This window comes from Montipora foliosa, chromosome 11, assembly GCF_036669935.1.
Source record: "Montipora foliosa isolate CH-2021 chromosome 11, ASM3666993v2, whole genome shotgun sequence".
NCBI classification, from domain to species: domain Eukaryota; kingdom Metazoa; phylum Cnidaria; class Anthozoa; order Scleractinia; family Acroporidae; genus Montipora; species Montipora foliosa.
Window position 1 is genome coordinate 39,581,046 of NC_090879.1, and position 20,000 is coordinate 39,601,045.

General features: G+C 37.0%; 1 protein-coding gene across 4 annotated transcripts in view; it reads left to right on the forward strand.

The window, feature by feature from the left end:
- Positions 1 to 20,000, forward strand: part of LOC137974606 (bridge-like lipid transfer protein family member 2) — a 93,435-nt gene that overhangs the window by 8,311 nt on the left and 65,124 nt on the right. For 3 of the 4 annotated variants that reach the window (XM_068821510.1, XM_068821511.1, XM_068821512.1), the window contains exons 3-14: positions 190 to 239; positions 2,229 to 2,350; positions 2,699 to 2,748; positions 3,496 to 3,614; positions 10,721 to 10,778; positions 11,298 to 11,393; positions 13,319 to 13,364; positions 14,071 to 14,195; positions 17,594 to 17,649; positions 17,819 to 17,931; positions 18,942 to 19,009; positions 19,627 to 19,793. In XM_068821510.1, the coding sequence (XP_068677611.1) occupies positions 190 to 239; positions 2,229 to 2,350; positions 2,699 to 2,748; positions 3,496 to 3,614; positions 10,721 to 10,778; positions 11,298 to 11,393; positions 13,319 to 13,364; positions 14,071 to 14,195; positions 17,594 to 17,649; positions 17,819 to 17,931; positions 18,942 to 19,009; positions 19,627 to 19,793 (1,070 nt within the window). Of the gene's footprint in view, positions 1 to 189; positions 240 to 2,228; positions 2,351 to 2,698; positions 2,749 to 3,495; positions 3,615 to 7,958; positions 7,997 to 10,720; positions 10,779 to 11,297; positions 11,394 to 13,318; positions 13,365 to 14,070; positions 14,196 to 17,593; positions 17,650 to 17,818; positions 17,932 to 18,941; positions 19,010 to 19,626; positions 19,794 to 20,000 lie in introns of those variants that run through there. The other variant, XM_068821513.1, reaches the window with a different exon arrangement.

Sequence of the window (20,000 nt, forward strand, 5' to 3'; positions counted from 1 at the left end):
CAGCTTCACTGGCTACCTGAGGAGCCATGAATTTCCTTTTCCGTACATGTATGACCTCTAACTTACAAAATTAATGGGCGAAGCTGTTGATACTATGCTTGTACACAGAGCTGCAGTATTTTTATGTTTTTTTAATCTTTCATGTACTTATGGTACAGTACATGTATTAATGTTTTTTTAAATCATCAGGGAATGGAAAAAATTTGTTTACACTGCAAGTGGACCATGAATGACTCAAAGTAAGTTTTCTCTGAACCTCCATGGCAGTTATTAATATTTGTAAAGGATACTGGTAGTTTCTGAAGTGGGATTTGTAATATTCTTGTTACAAACACCAAAGGCTAACGCAAGATCCAGGGATGTCGCTAAGCACTGGCTGCTGGTGAAAATCGCTGCTCGAGAAAGGGATGATCACCAGCTGAATGTTGGCCGTCAATCAAAGTGACTGAGAAGATCGCAAGTTGTTCTCTTCATGTTGAAGCTTCAATTTGACTGCTTCATAATTTTGTAGTTTAGTTTTCTGTAAATTGGGCATGCAAGTAAGCACGATCAGTGCAGTTTTTAGCTCAGTGGGCTGATTGACCATCCTTGGTTTATTATTGGCAAATCAGTGACAAACAGCGAACAGATTATGCTGCTGGCATTGGAAATGAACATCTGTTACACAAGTTGACTGCGTAAATTTCACATCCATTTGTTGACAAATCAAGTAAGCATGCAGAATGAATTTCATGACCTTTGATTAAACTTACATCTTGTTTATAATAAACAGCAGTAAACTACTCTGCCTTGGGTTAATGACCAAACCGTGTTTGAAGAAAAAGCACAGAGCTACCGACATGGACAAAGAAATTTACTTTACATGCGTAACTTGCGTGTTAAAACACAAAGGTCTACCATGTTAACAGACCATTAACAAAAGGCACAAACATGCTACTCCATTTCTTTTTTTTTTCTTGCATATGCACATGCTAAGCGTGTCAGACAAGTACCGTGCGAACGTGTAAGGACCACGCTGTGTGCATGGGATCACCTTATTCATTATCACCAGTTTGAAAGGGCTTGAACAGTTCTTCAGACAAAATCTTAAAATCATTGGGGTGTACGAATGTGCCTTCCACTTCTTCTCTGCATACTGTAAAAGGCGATTTTGTTGATTCTCGCACTTCTTTAAGGGAACTCTTCTGTGGTGAAAGTAAATCTGCTGCGCGTTGTGGTGCTGATTCTTTGATCTTCACCAAGTGCTTCCTATTCCTTCTGTATAGACTTTCATGTAAGTCTACTTGATACGTGTAAGAGCAGGGAGCCACTTGTTTGATGACTGTCCCTTTCCTCCACAGTTTCTCTTTATCTGCATCTTCCAATGTTGAGACAAATTTCCTTTAGATAACTGCAATGGATCCGGTGGGTGAACTAGATTTCGTGCCACTACCATTTCGTACAACTTGGCTTCTATTTACGCAAACAGCAACGAACCAGGGAGTAAACAAGACAAAAACTCCAAAATATGGCTGTAAACTGCTTCTGACACCATGTAATATTCTAGTCACAAACACCAAAGGCTAACATGACATCTTTAACCCTTCACTAGTAGTAAATGTTCTTGCAAAAACAGGCGGAAACAAACCAGAATGTTACTCACGAGCCTGCAGGAGCTCAGTGATACTACACAGTACTTAATAATAATAATAATAATAATAATAATAATAATAATAATAATAATAATAATAATGATGATAATTGGCAGTGCTAATTACCCTTTACTTGCAGTATTGAGGACTGAATTGCGAAAGGGCGCAGCTCACGATATCAGGCTGCAGTCCATGTATGGAGTCCATGTTTGATGTCGGAGCACAACACCACAGCTAGATGTTGATTAGCTGTGAGTCGATTTTGATGAGGGAGGAAAACTGGAGTACCCGGAGAAAAACCCTCAAGTCAGGTTGAGATTGACTGAAACTCAGCCCACATGCAGGGTGGGGCCAGAGTTCAACCCCTGCTCGCAGTGGTGGGGGGCTCAATAGATCACTAAGCCACCCTGACTCCAATCACAGTAATTGTACCGGAAAGTACTGTACCATCATCAGTTTTTCTTCATGAAGCTGTTTAAATCATTGCCCTCTAGCTTTTGGATGAAAGCTAGGTTGACATTAGAATTATAGTTTCTTTTTATTGTTTGCAGGTAAAAAACCTCCCTAAGTAAATTACTGCATTCATTGATTTTGCAGGAGACTTTTTACTTTGCTATTCAAAAGTGTGGTCATTGAAGTTGAGAGAGAAAAACACCAGACTAAACTTAAGAAGCCAGATGAGCCACAAGGAAGGCCCAATTCATCAAGTAGTAATTTTGGTGAGTGTCACCATTCAATTGATGTTAAAAATAATAATATGATGTGGATTTTGTTTTCTGGTGAAGAAAGTTTCAAACCATTTTAATGACATGTTAACCTGTCTCACATAATTTTCATAGCATAATCAGTAAAAATGGAAACTATACATCCTGTAAAGTGTGTTTAAAAATTTTTGAAGTCAACCTACATGTAGAATGAAATTAAACCACATGAATACATGTTAAGAATATTACATGTATATTGGTTTTACAATCTGTAATAATTATTAGAATTCAAGAAAAATGATAATGTATTGTTTTTTTGTACATGGTAGATGTGCGCGGTTAAATTCCATCCTTTATTTATAGTGGCAAAGCACAAGCAAATTCTTTCAAGAGTTCTTAGAAAATGCTGCCAGGTTTGAGCATTATAAATTTTTTACATGTTATTGACAGTACAGGGGTTGCAATAACTTTTGAAGTAGTTACATGTACCTGGGCTAGTCAATGTAAGTGGCGGTCACTCTTGTCTTTTACAAGGATTTGAGTGAAAATCAAGGCAGAGTAGCCGGCGGTGAGAGGCACATTTCTGACAAACAGATGGTGGTATGCCGCCGCCGGTGATGGACTTCTAATGAACCCCCGCAGTAAGAGTTCACATTTACATGTAACTTAGAGGTTGTTTGTAAACATTTCCTGGTAGTCTGTAAGCAGAGTATACAGTCAAGAAAAATAATGGAAAATTAAAAAAAACTGTAATTACACATTTTCTAGCCAACATATACTGTATATCCTCTTTGAGCAAAAAAGAATTGGGCATCTTTAGTACATTTACCTTTAACATTCCAAGTTTGTATGGCTTTGATATAGTTATTATTAGAGCATTTGTAGAGATGGACGTGTATTTATTGATTAAGGAACCAAAAACTGCCCCTTTGTAGTTGTCAGACCTAAATTACTTTCCCCAAGTTTCAGCTGAGAGCTACAATAATTATTGAGCTCTTTAAGTTACAATTTGAAAATGACTGGGCTGAGCTGTTACTTGACAAGTCAGAATTCTAAAGAAAACACTGTATTGCAGTGCAAACACTGTTTTCTCTGAAAAGAAAGATCTACAGGTACAGCAATGCTGTAAATGTCTGTGTTTCTCTAATTTCCTTTCACAGTACTTGGGGATTCAAGTGTCCAGTGTTGAGCTTCAGTTGAGAAGCAAGGATGTATGGCTTACTCAGTGCATTCTTCCTGATGGCTTGCATGTTTCTGCTAGGCCTGATAACACTAATTGGTAAGTCAGATACATTAAAAAAATAGTGATTAAAGAGCAGACTTCAGGGCCCAGTTGTTCTGAGTCGATAACTTTATCCAGTGGATGAGTCTCTATCCACAGTATACCTGTAAAATGTAAAATATCTTGTTCTTTTTGAGACCCCCCAAAAACCCAAGCCCCTGTTTTTTAACTACAGCAGTGCATACCCCCCAAAAAAGGAAAATTCATTTTTTTGACATTTGATAAAAATAAACCAGTTTAAAAAATTTAAACTGGTTCAAAAATTTTGAACTGGTTTTAAAAAGAACTAAACCAGGGAAAAAAAATTGAACTACAACATACATGTACAGTACCGCCTGGAAGTATTGACCCCTAGGGACGAGGCAATACCTCGTCTTTGCCGCAGGTAGTGGACGCGCGGCACCGAGGTATGCAAATTTTTTTCCCTCGGTAAAACCGAGGTGCACTTTGCCGCGGGAGAAAAGACGAGGCTTGCCGCGGGAAAGAACGATGATCTGTTGCTCTTGTATAATAAGTGGAAGACTGTCAAATTTTATATCTCATGGTGTGAAGAATCGATTCTTAATGTAAGAAATTGTAATCAAAATGAGAAAGTGTGCCATTTACGTAAGGACGCAAATTTTATAATCTTTACATAATGTAAAACTGAAGACTTCTTTAAAGATACAGTGTAAGCGACAGCTTGATTATCCAGCCAACGCAACACTCGTTGTTCTCCAGGTTGTAATACTGTATGTGTGCGTGAGAAATTATTTGTTTGGTTTTGAAAAAGGTGTAATTGTATCTCTTTTCGTCTAAGCCTGACTTTATTTTATTTGGAGACCTGAAATTCAAACTTGTGCGATTGTCTTTGTTTTATCATCGCCATTTTGGTTAAAAGCAGGTATTCCTTCCACATACATTGTATTATTGTTAAACTTGTCAAATTTCAATTTTAATCGCAACATTCTTCCGAGGCATCGGAGCCTTTGTCGGTACTATTTTGAGACCAAACGTACCGACGAATAATTTAAGAATGGTTTTTTTTTTCATCGCTTTTCATCAGCAATAAATTGTTATATCATAGCAATTGCAGCAAGATACATTTTTGCGTTGTTTTATCAGTCGTGCAATAGTCTACTTGACTTCCATAAATGTTTTTTAATTGCGGCATGTTGATTACACATGGAAAACAAATTTCAGAAAAGAAGTCTCTTACTTATCTGAACGCTCATCGTTTGCATACGAATTTTAAGAAATGCAAAACCAGCAAGCGAAACAAACTTTAGAATGTTCGAAGCATCTTTGCTCCAGTGCTCACGTTGCGCTTTCACGTGCAACTCTTTTCGCAGCGGGCGTCCACTCGTGATAAATTTGCATAACCACGCCGATATGCACCAATGATTAACCCAGAGCACGAAAACAATCTTTTCAGTTTAGATCAAATAATTTTCGACTATTTCAGGGTTTGATATCCTGGGTTCTTTCCTTGGAGTGTTTTTCTTTTTTGTGATTTCTTACACTAAACAACCTTAGGAAGTAATACTGAAGTAGGAAACCACAAGAAGTCGTAACTTGGTCACGCAAGGTTTTCGAGCCGTTCACCCTGAACATGTAAGCTTTCAGTTTGTAAATATTGTCAAAACCCTCTCCTGTTTGCAGGATATCGAAATAATAGACGAATAAATGTATGTTCAGTGCGCTGAGCTGCAAAAAACAAGGGGACATATTCTCCCGGTTTATAGTCACCTCGCCACCAGGAAGACTCGCCACCAGTAAACTCGCCACCAAGGGTCACATCAACCTTTTAAATTTTTTTTTCTAGTCCTAGATTAAGTATTTTTTCCTCAATTGCAAGTGACAAACTTAACAGTGAAATTTTCTCGTCCAAATGGCATCGCTTGTTTACGAAAGGGAAAATTGCATCACCGAAGAGTGTATGAATGTTGGAATCACTAAGGGAGAACGAAGGTTTTATAGTGCGGAGTTTCGAAAAGTTTTGAAAACTGGGAAATGCGCCAACTGATCGATCGAAATAAAAATTACGCCTCGGAAAATATCATATTAGGCTTGGATTATGAAAACTATTAACGGATCGTGCAAATGCATACTCAAGGCGAATCTTCTCCTTATAAAAATCAACACAGCTTCGCCTTCCGGTAAATAATGTCCTTGTAATGATTTATTACAGCAGACGTAAGGCAAAGTACTTGAAGAAACTGAACTTGCTACAATCATTTCTCAAGTAGAACATAGTTAGTAGCTAAAAGGTGATTGCATATTGGTGGCGAGTTTGCTGGTGGCGAGTCTTCCTGGTGGCGAGATGACTAGTTCCCATTCTCCCATAAACTTAAATGTATAAAATGACGGCGAAGTCCACGCAAGTAGGACAAGCGTCGAACCTTCGAATGAATAGTCCACGATAAGTCTTCGAAATAATCACTGCAATCAAAATACAAATGCATGTCGCAAAGAAGGTTTCAAATGTGGTCGGAATCTAGCTACAGTACGGATATTCTTTTCGCATGTAAAAGGAAAAGGAAACCAAGGTGCATGATTAGCGGCTATAACCCTCTTTGCTGTTCGCAATTTTCAGCCGAAACTTGTTCAGTTTCTGTTGTTCGGTGGGATTTCAACATTACAATCTACAATAGCTTATCGAAACACAAAGTCAACGGAAACCCAACTCTACCGCGGAATTTTAATTACCGAGGGTTTACCTCGGTTGACTTTCCCGCGGCAACTTTGGAGCCTAGCCGTAAATTTCCCTCGGCAGAAAAGCGGCCTACCGCGGGAATACCGAGGGAAAGCCGCGACAGGGTGACGCGGCAATGACGCCGTAAAGGGGTCAATACTTCTAGGCGGTACTGTACATGTAATGAGTTATTCAGTGGTCAAGACTATGCACCCTTTGAACAACTGGGACTTGTACAGTAGTTACAGACTACTAATGGAGGCTGGGGTACCAACAGTGTTTGTATATCTCACTGCTTTAGGAAGTAGTACTATATGACATTGTAATGTTACAGTGTAGTTTGACATGTTTGTCCTACATTGGTTATCAAGTAAAAGATACAAGGGTCTGATGGAACACGTTTTCTCTGCAATCAATAATCGATTTTAACCTTTTTGTTGAAGACGTTGGCACCACAGGTCATCCAGAGAACAGTATTTCCTTGTGTTTGTTGTGTCCCTGGTTTCCATCACAGGGTATAATCCCTGGTTGAATAAAATCTTAGTTGTAATGTGACAGGAAAGCCTCTATGTGAAGTCTTAATTAACAGCTATTACCTTCTTCCTTTCTTAATTTTCTCTTCGCTCCAACTCTGATGTCACACCTAAACACCTTGCACAAGTTGGTACTGAACGCTTTCTGTTTTGAGAGGAAACCTAACTTTGTATAAGCCCCCTGGTTATTTTAGGTTCTAAATAGAAGCAAAACCCTTACAGCATCCTCTCGTAACCGTGGCGTAAATCAACCGCAAAAAATCTAGGTGAAAGCTCGGCTTTCAGTTACCGTAGACGAGGTTTTATCTAGGTCAAACTGGAGATTGAAGCCGCGGTTTCACTTAGTCAGAACCACGGCAAATGCTCAAATAGTTTCGAGCGGTACTGTATGTTCAATTTTCTATTTTACTTTTGCCTGCACAAATACCGGTAAATTGGAAAATCGAAAGTGACATCAATTTCAGCGGCCACCTCTGATCGAGTTACCTTGCATGTTCAAACTTAAAAAAGTAAAATACCTCACAAATCAGGACATTACAAAATAATTAAACGTGTGGACATGTGAGCCAAAGGGCCACTGCTGGCATGATGTCTGGGTGACCCCTCAAATGGTCTACATGACCCCTCACAATTAACTGGAACCCTGCAGTTCAATACCACCCAACTCAGTGCCTTCTGGTTTTGTGTAACATGTACCACAGGCAACCTAGTTCATGCTCATGGGTAAATTACAATGTTCTGCCATGAAGAGCACTCAAATTGAAATAACATGTATAATTAACCTTTATATACACATGGTTCGAGCTTAGAGTAATGTTAGTAGTTACAATAACTTTTGTCCATAATAAGAGTGACATTGTAAGTATCCCAGTTTGCTTTACATATAACTATGTTATTGTTGCAAAATATCATGTTCATTGGACATCCTGTTTTGGCTTGCATGTCAGATTATTAGTTGTATTTGTTTTCTTTTTCTTTTTTATATGTATATTGGTTTTCCAGTGCAATGTAAACTTCTGTTATGTTACATAAATAAATAAATAAATAAATAAATAAATAAATAAATAATTTTAAAAAAAATTTAAAAAAAGTTCATTGGGCATAGATCTATCTATGTATATTTTGTATTTTCAGACCATCCTACTTAAAGGGGCTAGGTCATGCTATTTTAGGTAATTTTGTTTAATTTTGTTAATTATGAGCTCTAAATGTCAAATTGGCAGAGCAAGAGTCTTTCATTTGCAAAATCACGGCCACGTAACAACTGAGAATGATTTTCCAGCGGTGTAAATGACATTATGATATAGACTGATCTAAATTTGAAAAAAGGTGGGCTGATGTTTTTCAAATGTGTGGTTCCAGAAAGTATCCATTTCCCCCCCCCCCCCCCCTTCATGGAGGGTCACAGAAATTCCAAGGGGTAGGGGGTCTGAAAGAGGCAAATTTCCGAAGGTGAGGGGGGCACATAAAGAGTACATACAGAGCTTGTTTTTCCAGAGGGTTTGACATGCGATCGAATAAACACTTACGTACTTTTCCAATTGATTCAAGGTAACCAAGAAAAATGGAAAATTCTATCGATTGAAATAAACGTAAGATTCCTTGTCACATATTTTCCACTATTATTCCGCCGCCAGACGACACAGAAAGCACTGACAGACACTCCTGAGCAGAACATTCTACGTGAAGTGAAAAAAAAAAAAGGCCGTCTTTTAAATATCGTGCTGTTTTTAGCTTGAATGCATCTGGTGCTTTTTCAGATGGCATTATTCGTGCAGCCAGTTGATTGAGATCATTTGTTTATACTCATATTATTCTCGTTACATGTAAGTACAATTCCCACGAATTCCGAACCTTCGATAACTTGATTATCAAATAGTTTTGAACACCGTTATCCATGTAGTTACCAGTTTGTAAAATTAATGTTAGCAAAGTCGATAATTTCAGTGCCATATTTTTGTCCTGACGTATTTGTAGCCGTCGACGGCGATGAGAGACTTACAAACTACAGAGACAAAGCATATAACTTTATTGAAGTGTTCCTGGTGAAAGACAAATTTAAGCGACATTTGATAAATAGGTGTTGAAAAAAATATGTTATGATTCCTGCTGAAAAGTCAGTTCATGGCTACACACATGAAAAATAATATAAACAGTACAGTTCACAAATTATGCTACTGTAGATAAAAATTATACCTGCAACATAAAAAAATATCATGGAGATTAGCATTGGGGTATTTTCCCCAGTTTCGCTGTGACAGCAAAAATAGCTCTGTAATAGTTTCTTGTGTGCAACATAATTCGATATGTTGTTTTGACTACGCATAAATTCAAACTTCAACTAGGTTACAAAACGTATACGATGTACACTTAAAATAGCATAAACTTTCAGTACTTTTTTTGGATTTTTGAATGAAAACTTCTTTCAATTGAACAGAGAAAAGGTCAGTTGCCAGGAATTAAAGTGTTAAGTAAGCTCAAGCAGTTGTTAGTTTGAACATTTCAATGCGTCTGTGAATACGTCTAGAATTTCCACGGTAAATTTCCTATCACATCAACTCCACAGCGGGACCACACAGAGATTTTTGGTGGATAAACAACAGTCTAATATTATTAGCACATAAACAAAAGAATTTTTTTGGCCGCCATTTATGCATAGCAAACTTGTGACCATTAACTTAGTTATAGAAATTGACAACTTCATTTGTAGAACGTTCTGGAAAAACAAGAAAAAGTAACGAAACTCTAGAAAGTTCGAGATATCATAACAGTATTGTCAAAACTAAGGCTAACCCTAACACTAACCACATGGCTACTCTACAGCTGTATAGATCAATGCTTAGGCCTAATCCCAAATATTGCCTGCAAAAGTTCAAATAAACACCTCATTGAAAAAATTACCCAGTTAGAAAAAAAAACCAGCTACACTTAAATTTAACTGGGATGAAAAAATTACCTGCAACCTACATTTATAATATTAATTTGAACTGGTGAGGGAATGACATCAAGAGCAAGACCAAAACACTTAATATGTACATGTACAACAGTTAGCTGTCAGGTAATGTTTTCCTTCTTAATAATATGCCTCCCTGCCTGACATTTTGTAAAACTAGCTAAAAAAATGAAAAAGGCCTGAAAATGTTTGCAATTCCGTGTTGACAGAGATTCTGGCGTATTTCAACCATCACAGTTATATGCTTTTTTGTGAAATGGATGTCCAGTTGCTAGCTGCTTTGTTTGGCTGTGAAACTGCAGTCGAGTAAGCAAATTTACTACGCTTTAGGTTGACTTTTTAATTAGTAGAAATTTTTGCTATTGTTCAGAAGTGAAGAGAGAGGGAGTAAAGATTGCCAGTCAAACAGAAAATGTTGTGAAAGAGATTACCGTGCATGTAATTTCAGTTTTAGTTGTTGATTAAAATAATTATTGTTGGTTATTGTTTGCAAGGCTTCTTTGTTTACTGCATTCTGTCAGCTCAGGTGTTTGATCTGTTTGGTTACTGTAAACTGTACACATTAATGACGATTGGTTTTGTACTTTATGCAGAATCATAACTATTTCCGTAAACACTATACAATCCTTTTTTTATAAGAACCTTTTTTATAAGAATGTTGAGGCTGAGATTAACTGTTTAAAAAGACAGTTTAAAATTTAGCTGTTTGTTGGGCAAGGACTTGATTAATTGGAAGTGATGCTTGATCAAGTAGTTGTAGTACAATGTGGCAGTAGTCATAATTATTTCCTTAATCTCATGGAAATACACTGTTGCCTAGATCTGGCTGATTGCAAAAATGCTGTTCATGGCTGCTTTAAAGAGTTTGTACACAGTCACTGTCCATAGATTTTTAAGACATTGAACTTCTGATCAGTTATTGTTGCTATTGTTCTTGTTTTAGTTTGTTGTGTACCCTAGAAATCAGCAAGATGGCAACAAAATTTTTCAGTGGCACAGAGGTACAAGCACATTTGAATGAAATAGTTTTACTATACAAAATCATGTTAATGATTTGAGAAACAAAAACAGAAAGATTTCAGGGCATCATGTGCAAAATGCCTCAGAAAATAAAGGTCCTCAGTGTGTATATTCATCTTTCACTCAGTTTCCTGCCATCGAGATAATCCTTCACAAGTACATTTTAAACCGATAATGTTGTATTTTCTTAAAGAAAATGGTGGTGGTTGTGAAATAATTTCATTTTACTGTTACTGACCGGTGTTTTTAAACAAAAGCCTAGAGAACAGCTCAACAAAAAATCATTATTGTACATGTACACAGTATTAATTTTATCAGTGAAACCTGAATATATTTTTTCACTGGATAAAATTTAATGTTATGGTGACTTTGAAATGTGGTACAGTATTAAAATTAATTTACTTTGCTTGTTATTATTCTTAAATCATTATTTCATGTTACTTATAACATTACTACATGTATTGTTTTCCATGCATTGATGAACATTGAATTTTCAACAGAGTGAAGTGGTTGCCATATCAGATCCCTTTGCACAGTTATCATGCTCCTTTCTCATGGAGATTTCCCTTGTACCCTTTGAAAGGTCAAAGTTTCTGGTAAGTTTCTAATTGTATTGTTTCAAACCAGTAATGTTGACTTAATTTATTTACACTTTATGTACATACATGTATGTATCGTAAATTTAAGAAACTACTTAATTTTTGTAGGTCCCATGTACACTTAAGGACGTTTGCGCCCATTGCTACTATGCATCCTTACAGCGCACGCAAATTTACAAGCCACGTCATGCTCGGGCGCGCATGCTAAGTACTAAAATGAACAATGATAGGGCAGATGGCCATTGCTAAAGCTTTGCTTGGATTTAACAATCTTGGATGTTCGGTGACCCCTACTTTTCTTTTCAGAAACAGGTTTTATTTACAATTATCTCCACATTGTCCAAAAATGAACAAAAAATCAATGTGGGAAGTTAAACAAAATTGTACATTTCTGTCCTCGAAACATGGAATCCTGCCATCTTGCGGCTGCAAGGCGCATGAAACTATGGTCGCTAAATGCGAACTTGTTCTTTAAGGAACCACAACAGTGAACTAAATTCACTTGATGGGTCCACTTAAACAAAGTTTGGTAGAGATAATTTCACTTCAAAGATGTAATTGCAATTTTTTTGGGCTTACAGACACTGTGGTTATATTTGCTAAAGAAGCCAGATTTTTCAGATTTAGGCTGTTCTTCTGGGCAATTTCTCTCCAAAATGAAGTCGGTGACCCCCCAATTTTTTTACATTTCTGACATCACTAACTCATCATCTTTCAATGGTAAAATTTGCAGTAAAAAATCAATGTTAGAAAACGTCCTTAAGGCAGCTACAGTTTTGAAACAAGACTAGTTTTCATTATCATTTTGTTTTTCGTTGCAAATGAACTGAATACCAGATTTTGGAAAGTTCTGCTACATGTAAATGTGTTACTGCTTAAACAAGAAGACTTCTGCCTTGTTTCACAGGAACATATGTACTAATGAAGCAAATCTACAATCCTATGTGTGAAAATGTGAATTTTGATTAAAAAATAAATGACAACATCCACTTCGTCGATATTACTGTGCATCCCAGCTTTTTCACATCTTTGATGTAGATCCTTGAGGTGTTGAATGGTGGCAACATGGGTCTCACTACCTTCTTCCTCCCTAATAGTAAGATCGGGGGTCCCATACAGTACTGCTCAAAAGTAAGTTACCACCTTGTATCACGTTTCCTGCGTGACCCGCTCTACGCAATTCCTGTTGCAAGAGTAACCGAATCGTAAATCTCTGGCATAAATTAAGAACTAATGTGTTACGTGAAATCAATCAATTTCGGGTATAAATTATCTCATCTTATTGCGCACACCATTAAATAGGAAAAGAGATCATATTTAAAGATATAATCGTCAATAAATTATTCTTTTGAATTTGTGAAAAACTAGTCTGGCTAGCCTCGTTTTACAGCCAAAATTCTTTGAATGTTACACATTTTATTGAGGCTAGTCAGGCTAATGAACACAAAGACAAAAGAACAATGTGTTGACGGCCATGTTTGCAGTAATTATTTTGGCCAATTCCAGTTGAAAGAAATGGGCGTTCTTTTGAAATTAAGGCTTAAACTTGGGTCACTTAGTGTTTAGTTAAGGTAGTTTTGAAATCCAAAGAAAAGAAAGAATTGTTTTTTTGGTCATAGTAGTGAAAAAAAAAGTGTGAAGTGAAAAGATAATAATAACATTACCTTGGTGCTGCCTTTAGTAACCTGTTCGTCAGGGTTGTGGTTGGTTCACAGTCGGTAGTGGCTGAACAAATAAACAATTCGAACTTCAACATTTAATCAGAGAACTTTCCATTGAGTACAGGTAAACATTACAGACTTCAAAAACCTCATGCTCTGGCAAAACTCAGTGCACATGTGCCACACAGATACACAAGAGAACCAAAGTCTTTGGAACATAACTCAGTGGCATGCTTTTTTTTGCTTTCACCTTCCTTGTAGAAAGCAGCTGTAAATATGAAGAATCTAGACATTTGGCTTTCAGAAGGTAATTAGATTAAATTTAAATGGAGCTCTTTTGATTATTGTAATGAGGTCTACCCAATTTGCCAGTTTCATACTCTCATAGTTAGATTGGAACAAGCACAGATGCTAATACAGAGGAATCGGTTCAGATGCAAATTATTTTCCCCGCAGTGGACTCAGTCTTTCAAATGCCTTTTATTGCCAAACAATAAAGTATTGTATTGTTTGAAACATCAGAAACACTTTTATATCCTGGCAATCAATATTCATTCATTGCATAGCAATGTTTTGATATCCAACCGCTTACTGTGAGAGGGATTTGCTATAGTCACTTATTTCTTTGCAAAATTTGCATGGATGGTTGTCAATCGGAAGGTGTAAAGTTCAGGTTGCAGGTCATTATTTTACCATAACTGAAACAACCCAAACAGTTGCAAAAGTGCTAACCTTGGGCTTAAACATTATCTAAGGCACGGTGTTTAGGCCTAACGGTAGCATTAGTAACTGTTTGGGTTATTTCAGCTATGGTGAAACAATGACTTGCAACCTGCACTCTACACCATCCAGTTGTCAATTAGAGTTATCATTGACTGGATCATGATTATTGTAGAAAACAAATGCTGGTAGAGTTGGACCATTTAAAATCCTCTGTTAGGTACATTATTTTAAAACAGTGTACTCTGAATTCAAAACCATCAATATCATTTAAACTCTATATTTGAACTTAGGGTTAGCGGGCAAAACACCTGAACAAGCTGTCAATATTCAAACAGAAAGTAAGGAAAGTAGCTCAACTGTGGTGACCCCCATGACATTTGATGAAATCCAGGATAGCATTTCAGGCTTTCCAGAGGTAACTGAAGAAAAGCAGTTGCTTTAATTTTAGTTTTTGTGTTATTATTTTGATAATTTACATTGTTCAAGATCTCTGAGCCTTGCAAAAGCAAGGGTGGACAACCTACACTCAAAGGTCCTTGCTTAAACTGTCAGTTGGCCCATAATGTTTGGTCACTTAATCAACTTTGATTTGACCTATGATGTGATCCTTGAGGTAATAACGAATTTTAACGTTGTTAACGTTGGTTGAATTAGGAAAAAATAATCATGCTCTGCATGTTGCCTGCATTATAGTACACTGTATATATCTTTCTCATTGTTTTCTCCAAAACAAAATGAAATGACCACATTTTAAGATTTGATGACAATGTGAGCAAACATGTACACCATTAAATTCTGCGCAATCCATCCATATGCATCCAGTTGTTTGATACTTCACCCATATTGTACAATATCAACGAGATGGGATTATTGTGACATGCTTCCTAAAGTGACAAGTTATATTTTCAAGTTGTTTCTTGATTTTGTTTCATTGCTGAAACTCCCTTCAGTCCACTAAGCCCAACCTCGATCCCATGGTCTCTTTGTCAATGAGGAGAAAGACCCCGGTTGTGGCTGGTCATGTGGCTCTCCTCGACAATCCCACTGGGGTAAAGTGAGTTAGAGTCTTCATTATATTTTATCTTATTTTGACCTGCAATTGGGCCTAATAGTTTGGCAAGGCATTAAAATTTTTTTCAATAAATAATCGTTACTTTACAATGTAAGTTTCAAAAAGGGAAAAAAGGCTGATGTTATATTCCCACAGGAGATTCCCACAAAAGTGGTCAAGCTAAAAACAAGAGCTTTTGAATTGTGACCGATAAGACCTTCGATGTCGAGCGGCAATTGAAGTTCGCCAAAAAAGAAGATTTCGTTAGAAGCTAAAAATTAATTGCCTCTACAGAATGTACACTATCATAAAAAATACATCACACACTACGTTTGCTTGATGAAATGTCTCTTTTATTTTACTGGCGCCAAAAATATATGTCACAATTTGTGTTATAAATTAAATGCTAAAGCCCGGTGTGCAGTTGCAAAAATATAACAGTGGCAATTTACATGGAGTTGTTGAAATATAAATAAGTCAAAACTGTCTTCTTGCTGTGCAAGCTTGCGACTAAGGAATCACTTTGTTTAACATTTGAAGGGAGAAGCGAAAATCAAAGAACAAAATAAAATACCTGCACAGTTAGTTTGAGGTTTATACGTGACATTAATGTATGACACTGACTGATCGATCACAGAACTTGTTTGTTTCCCATGTATAAACGATTCGCTTGTTTTCTTTCACAACAAAACTTTCTTTTCTTTAAATGTGTCGCAGACTATTAGCATCCTTTGTTATCACTCAGTTCGACTGCTCACTTGAGCTTGTTCAAGTATTAAAGTTTGAATCTGGACCTTCTCACAGGCATACTAAGAATATTCGAACAATGCGAGTATATTTTCTGTTGCGTCCAATCGATTTGACAACAACTTTTTGCCTTTCACATTGAATTCCATGTGTACATTCAATACCTTGCTGGGAAATGTTTTGTCGATGGTCGTCTGGCCACAAAGTCAAATGTGTTATGATTCCCTTCTTTGCCATTATGACAAGGCCTACATGTACACTACCACCCTGCCCTGCCCTGCCCTGCCCCACCCGACCCCAAGCACACATTTAAAAAGAATCCCAGATTTTGGGAGACACGTGATCAGCCCCAACCAGGGTCTCTTCTCAATGACAATGCAGATCCTGGGAACGAGGTTGAACTAAGGCCAGACTGCAACACTTGGATATCTGTGCACGAGTTCTCTAACTCTCTGCAGATTTTATGAATCAAGGTTGTGGTTATAGTTGTGCTGTTAAAACTTGGCTTGCACCCAACTTAATTGGCTTAATACTACCTATGGGGTGGGTAAACCGCATCAACAGTAAATTTATTGTTGTTGTTAAAAATGTTGCTGTTGCAGTGACTGTGCTGTTTGTCTTTTTTAGTTCTCCCTCATTCTTGTGGTGGATTGATAAAAATTTCAATCAAAATTCATATCATTACTGTTGAAAGTTCTGTAACTCACACATTTTTCCAAATGTGTTGTAATATGACACAGTGTTTTGTAATTGGAAAATTTCTGATCACATAAGAAATTATGGATCAAGCCTTCTGCCATAAGTTCCTTAGATGAATTCTGTTGTTTGGCTGGTAGTAACTGTGTTCTTTTAAACTTATTTTAAGAATTACAAGGGAGGCAAATTGGCAACCGCATCACTGTTAAGTGAAGCTATGATCCTTGCAGTTATGAACGCTAGTTTAGCAATTGTGTAGAGAAAGTCCGAAAAATTCAGGACTTAACAGGGTTTGAACCTGTGATCTCGCGATGCTGGTGCGAGTTTTGAACACAATTTTACTCGCACTGGCATATTGAGGTCATGGGTTCAAACCCCCGTTGAAGTTCTGAATTTTTCAGGCTTCTCTATGCAATTGCTAAAATTGCATTCATATCTGCGAGGATCATAGCTTTGCTTGATTTCATATCTACAGTTCAATACATGATTCATTTCATTATTTGTATGACTATTTTTGTAAAAGGTGCACTTGGCATGTGCTAAACTGTATTTAGACGCTGGAGCAGAACATTAAAAGTAATTCTTTTGATGTGGTCGGACTTGTGAGTTCTGGGGCTCTGTGGGTGGCAGGCGATATTCTAAGTTTTATATTGTGTTCATTACCAGTATTTACATATCCTCAATAAATAGAAGGAACGATGAGCATTGTTAATGAAAAGGTAGGTAAAGTCTGCTACGAGCCTAGAAGGCCCATCAGGCCGGCGCTTATCTCCGGTTTCTGTAGCATGAAGCGACTAGGAGTATTTACACTCCCCCCTGGATGGGATGCTAGTCCATCGCAGGGTTACCCCTGGCATTAAATTCGCCGATACCCATTTATACACCTGGGTGGAGAGAGGCACCGTGAGAGTAAAGTGTCTTGCCCAAGAACACAACACAATGTCCCCGGCCAGGACCCGAACCCGGACCACTCGATCCGGAGTCAAGCGCACTAACCATGAGGCCACCGCGCCTCCCACTGGAGCAGAACATTAAAAGTAATTCTTTTGTTGTGGTCGGACTTGTTAGTTCTGGGGCTCTGTGGGTGGCAGGCAATATTCTAAGTTTTGTATTGTGTTCATTACCAGTATTTACATAATCCTCAATAAATAGAAGGAACGATGAGCCTTGTTAATGAAAAGGAACAGTAGGTAATTAACACTGTGTAAATTACTCTAGGTAATTAGGTATGAGACAACAAGGTTCACCCAAGTTCTATTGTGATTTACATGTGTGGTAGGTTTGGTTGACAAATTGTCTGATTTTGTAATTTTCTCCAGAGTGCTGAGCTTGCAGTAGATGCTGCTAAAGTGACATTTTTAAACAAGGATAAAAGGTAACAAGTTAAAATTTGATGAAAACACACAGAATTCATTTTGTGAAAGTGAAGATACCGGTACTGATTCTTTATCCAGAAATTTTTTTATGATTCTGAATGATTGGTAATAATAGTTACCAACAATTGTTTATAAAAATGTTTCTCAGGTGCAATTTTGTTCCTGCAGGGAACTTGTTTTTGAGGTTAACCAGGCCATGAGCTCTCTCCATTGCAAGAAGAACTTACAGAATGGCTTAACACAAGATCCCACTCATTGTGATCTGAGTATACAAATGTCAGGTGTTAATTACATGTATTTGCTTACTCAGAATTAGTAAACTGTTACTATTTCAGAATGTCTGTTAACTTATATATTGACCACATATTTCCAGCTGGCATACTAAGGACCAAAATGTGTACCAAAAGTGGTAACAGGCTATATCCTGGATTCACGTCAGTTAAAAAAAGCAACCTCATTTTTTTTCAATGACCTGGCAATGCTTGTGACATGTTGATGTGTACAATAAAATAATATTCACAATGCATGTGAGGATTTGCATACCCCGAGTTTGTGGAATCAAGTAACCATGAACATGTGGAACACCAGTATGCTCCTTTTCTCAACCTTAGCAAAAATATCATAGTAAACAATAATATTACACAAACCACCATTGACAAACATGAAAAATTAATAAGGTATGAAAGTTAGACTATTATTTCTTGTTTCTCACTCAATTGATGAGAAGGAATGTTGTTGCCGACTGGTGTTTGAGCAAAAGTCATCTTTAGAGTCAACTAATGATGTTTGGTCAGTTGATTCTATTAATACAAGTAGTTTACATTACTGTCAAGAGTGTGAATAGTGAACAGTGCATCTTGATTTGTCCTCTGAGTAAGGTTTGAGTCGTTGTTCGGCCAGAACCAATGATACTAACCGAACAGCTTACCTGTCATGACAGTAACTATAGCCAACCCTATGATCTTCTTAACCTGCAGCTAAAAATATTAATGATTGCTGACCAAAAGAAGAGAGAAACCACAGATCTACTACACACTGTCACCTCACAATGAAGATGACTTTGAATCAGTTTCTTGAAACATCAGTCACAGACAGCAGTCTTTCTCAGGACTATTTATCGGTGCAAATCATTTTCAGTATCAAGTCAATTCAGATCTTTTACAATTTAAAAAAAACGTGAATCCTACACACTGTACAAATTGTGCAGGTCAAGCGCCAGCTTACGTGCAGGGCCATAATCAATTTGCGTGATTTTGTGGTAATGTTTGATTCTTAACTTTTTCATCACCAGGAATTTCTTTAAAGAGTACAAACTGCTGCAAATTGTGTAAATTAAACAGATTAAGATTCACATCCAAGGTACCAATGTAAAGTTTTATTAGCTTTTAGATGAGTAAAAGGAGTAAAAGTAACAGATTGGGATGATAATCATAAGGACTTTGATATTTAATCTGGTCTTCAAAGACAAGGAGTATCACATAGACATTGCTAAAAATAGGGGACTCGTTTGAAGTGCTCATATATTTGGCATTGCCTTTGCATTAATTTTTGTCACCATAATGTGCTAAATACCTATCTTAGAGGGTGGATCCATCAGGCATGGTACACTGGGTCTAACCTTCTGAACTAACAAGTGCTTTATAGATGGTTAGTTGCTTGTGAAAGCTTTAAAGAAGAAGTATTAAGAGTAAAGTCATTTCACGTTTGAATATTACAGCTTTGACACTAAACTGATCCTCATTCTCTAAAGTGTTGTTGGATACAGCAAGACATTGAATAACTATACACTTACACTTCCTCTTGATCACTGTCTATGACAGTTAAAAATGTAGCTCTGGTTTAGGCTTATGGGCAGGGATTTCACTAACGTATTTCAAAAATATTTTTGGTAAGAAATTTAATTAAAGTATGGACTAAAAAAATGTAGAGAAAATTCAGCACCCTCTAATTTAATGTATGTTTCTTTCTTTTGGAAGTTGTCTGGTCATAATGCCTCCATGGTACTGGCATCCAAGCTGTATATTGAGTCAGTCAGGTATTCCCATGTCCAGGAGGAGTTTATTTATTGGCTAGAATATCTCAAGTCCAGAAGAAAGTTCATAGAAGTAAACAACACCAAAGAGGATGTCCATATTGCTCAAGTGTATGTTACTATTTTTATGAAAGTTATAACTGCAGTTGTGAACATAAATTAATTTATTTTGAAGAGTGTTCTCATTGGATACACACTTCTACCATACTACCTCATTCCGCAAATTACATTTAGGCTGCCATTTTTTTCTATACTTTCACTCTTTTTGTGTAAAAACCTTGTTGCCTTATATGTAGGCTTTTGATGAGTGGGAACAAC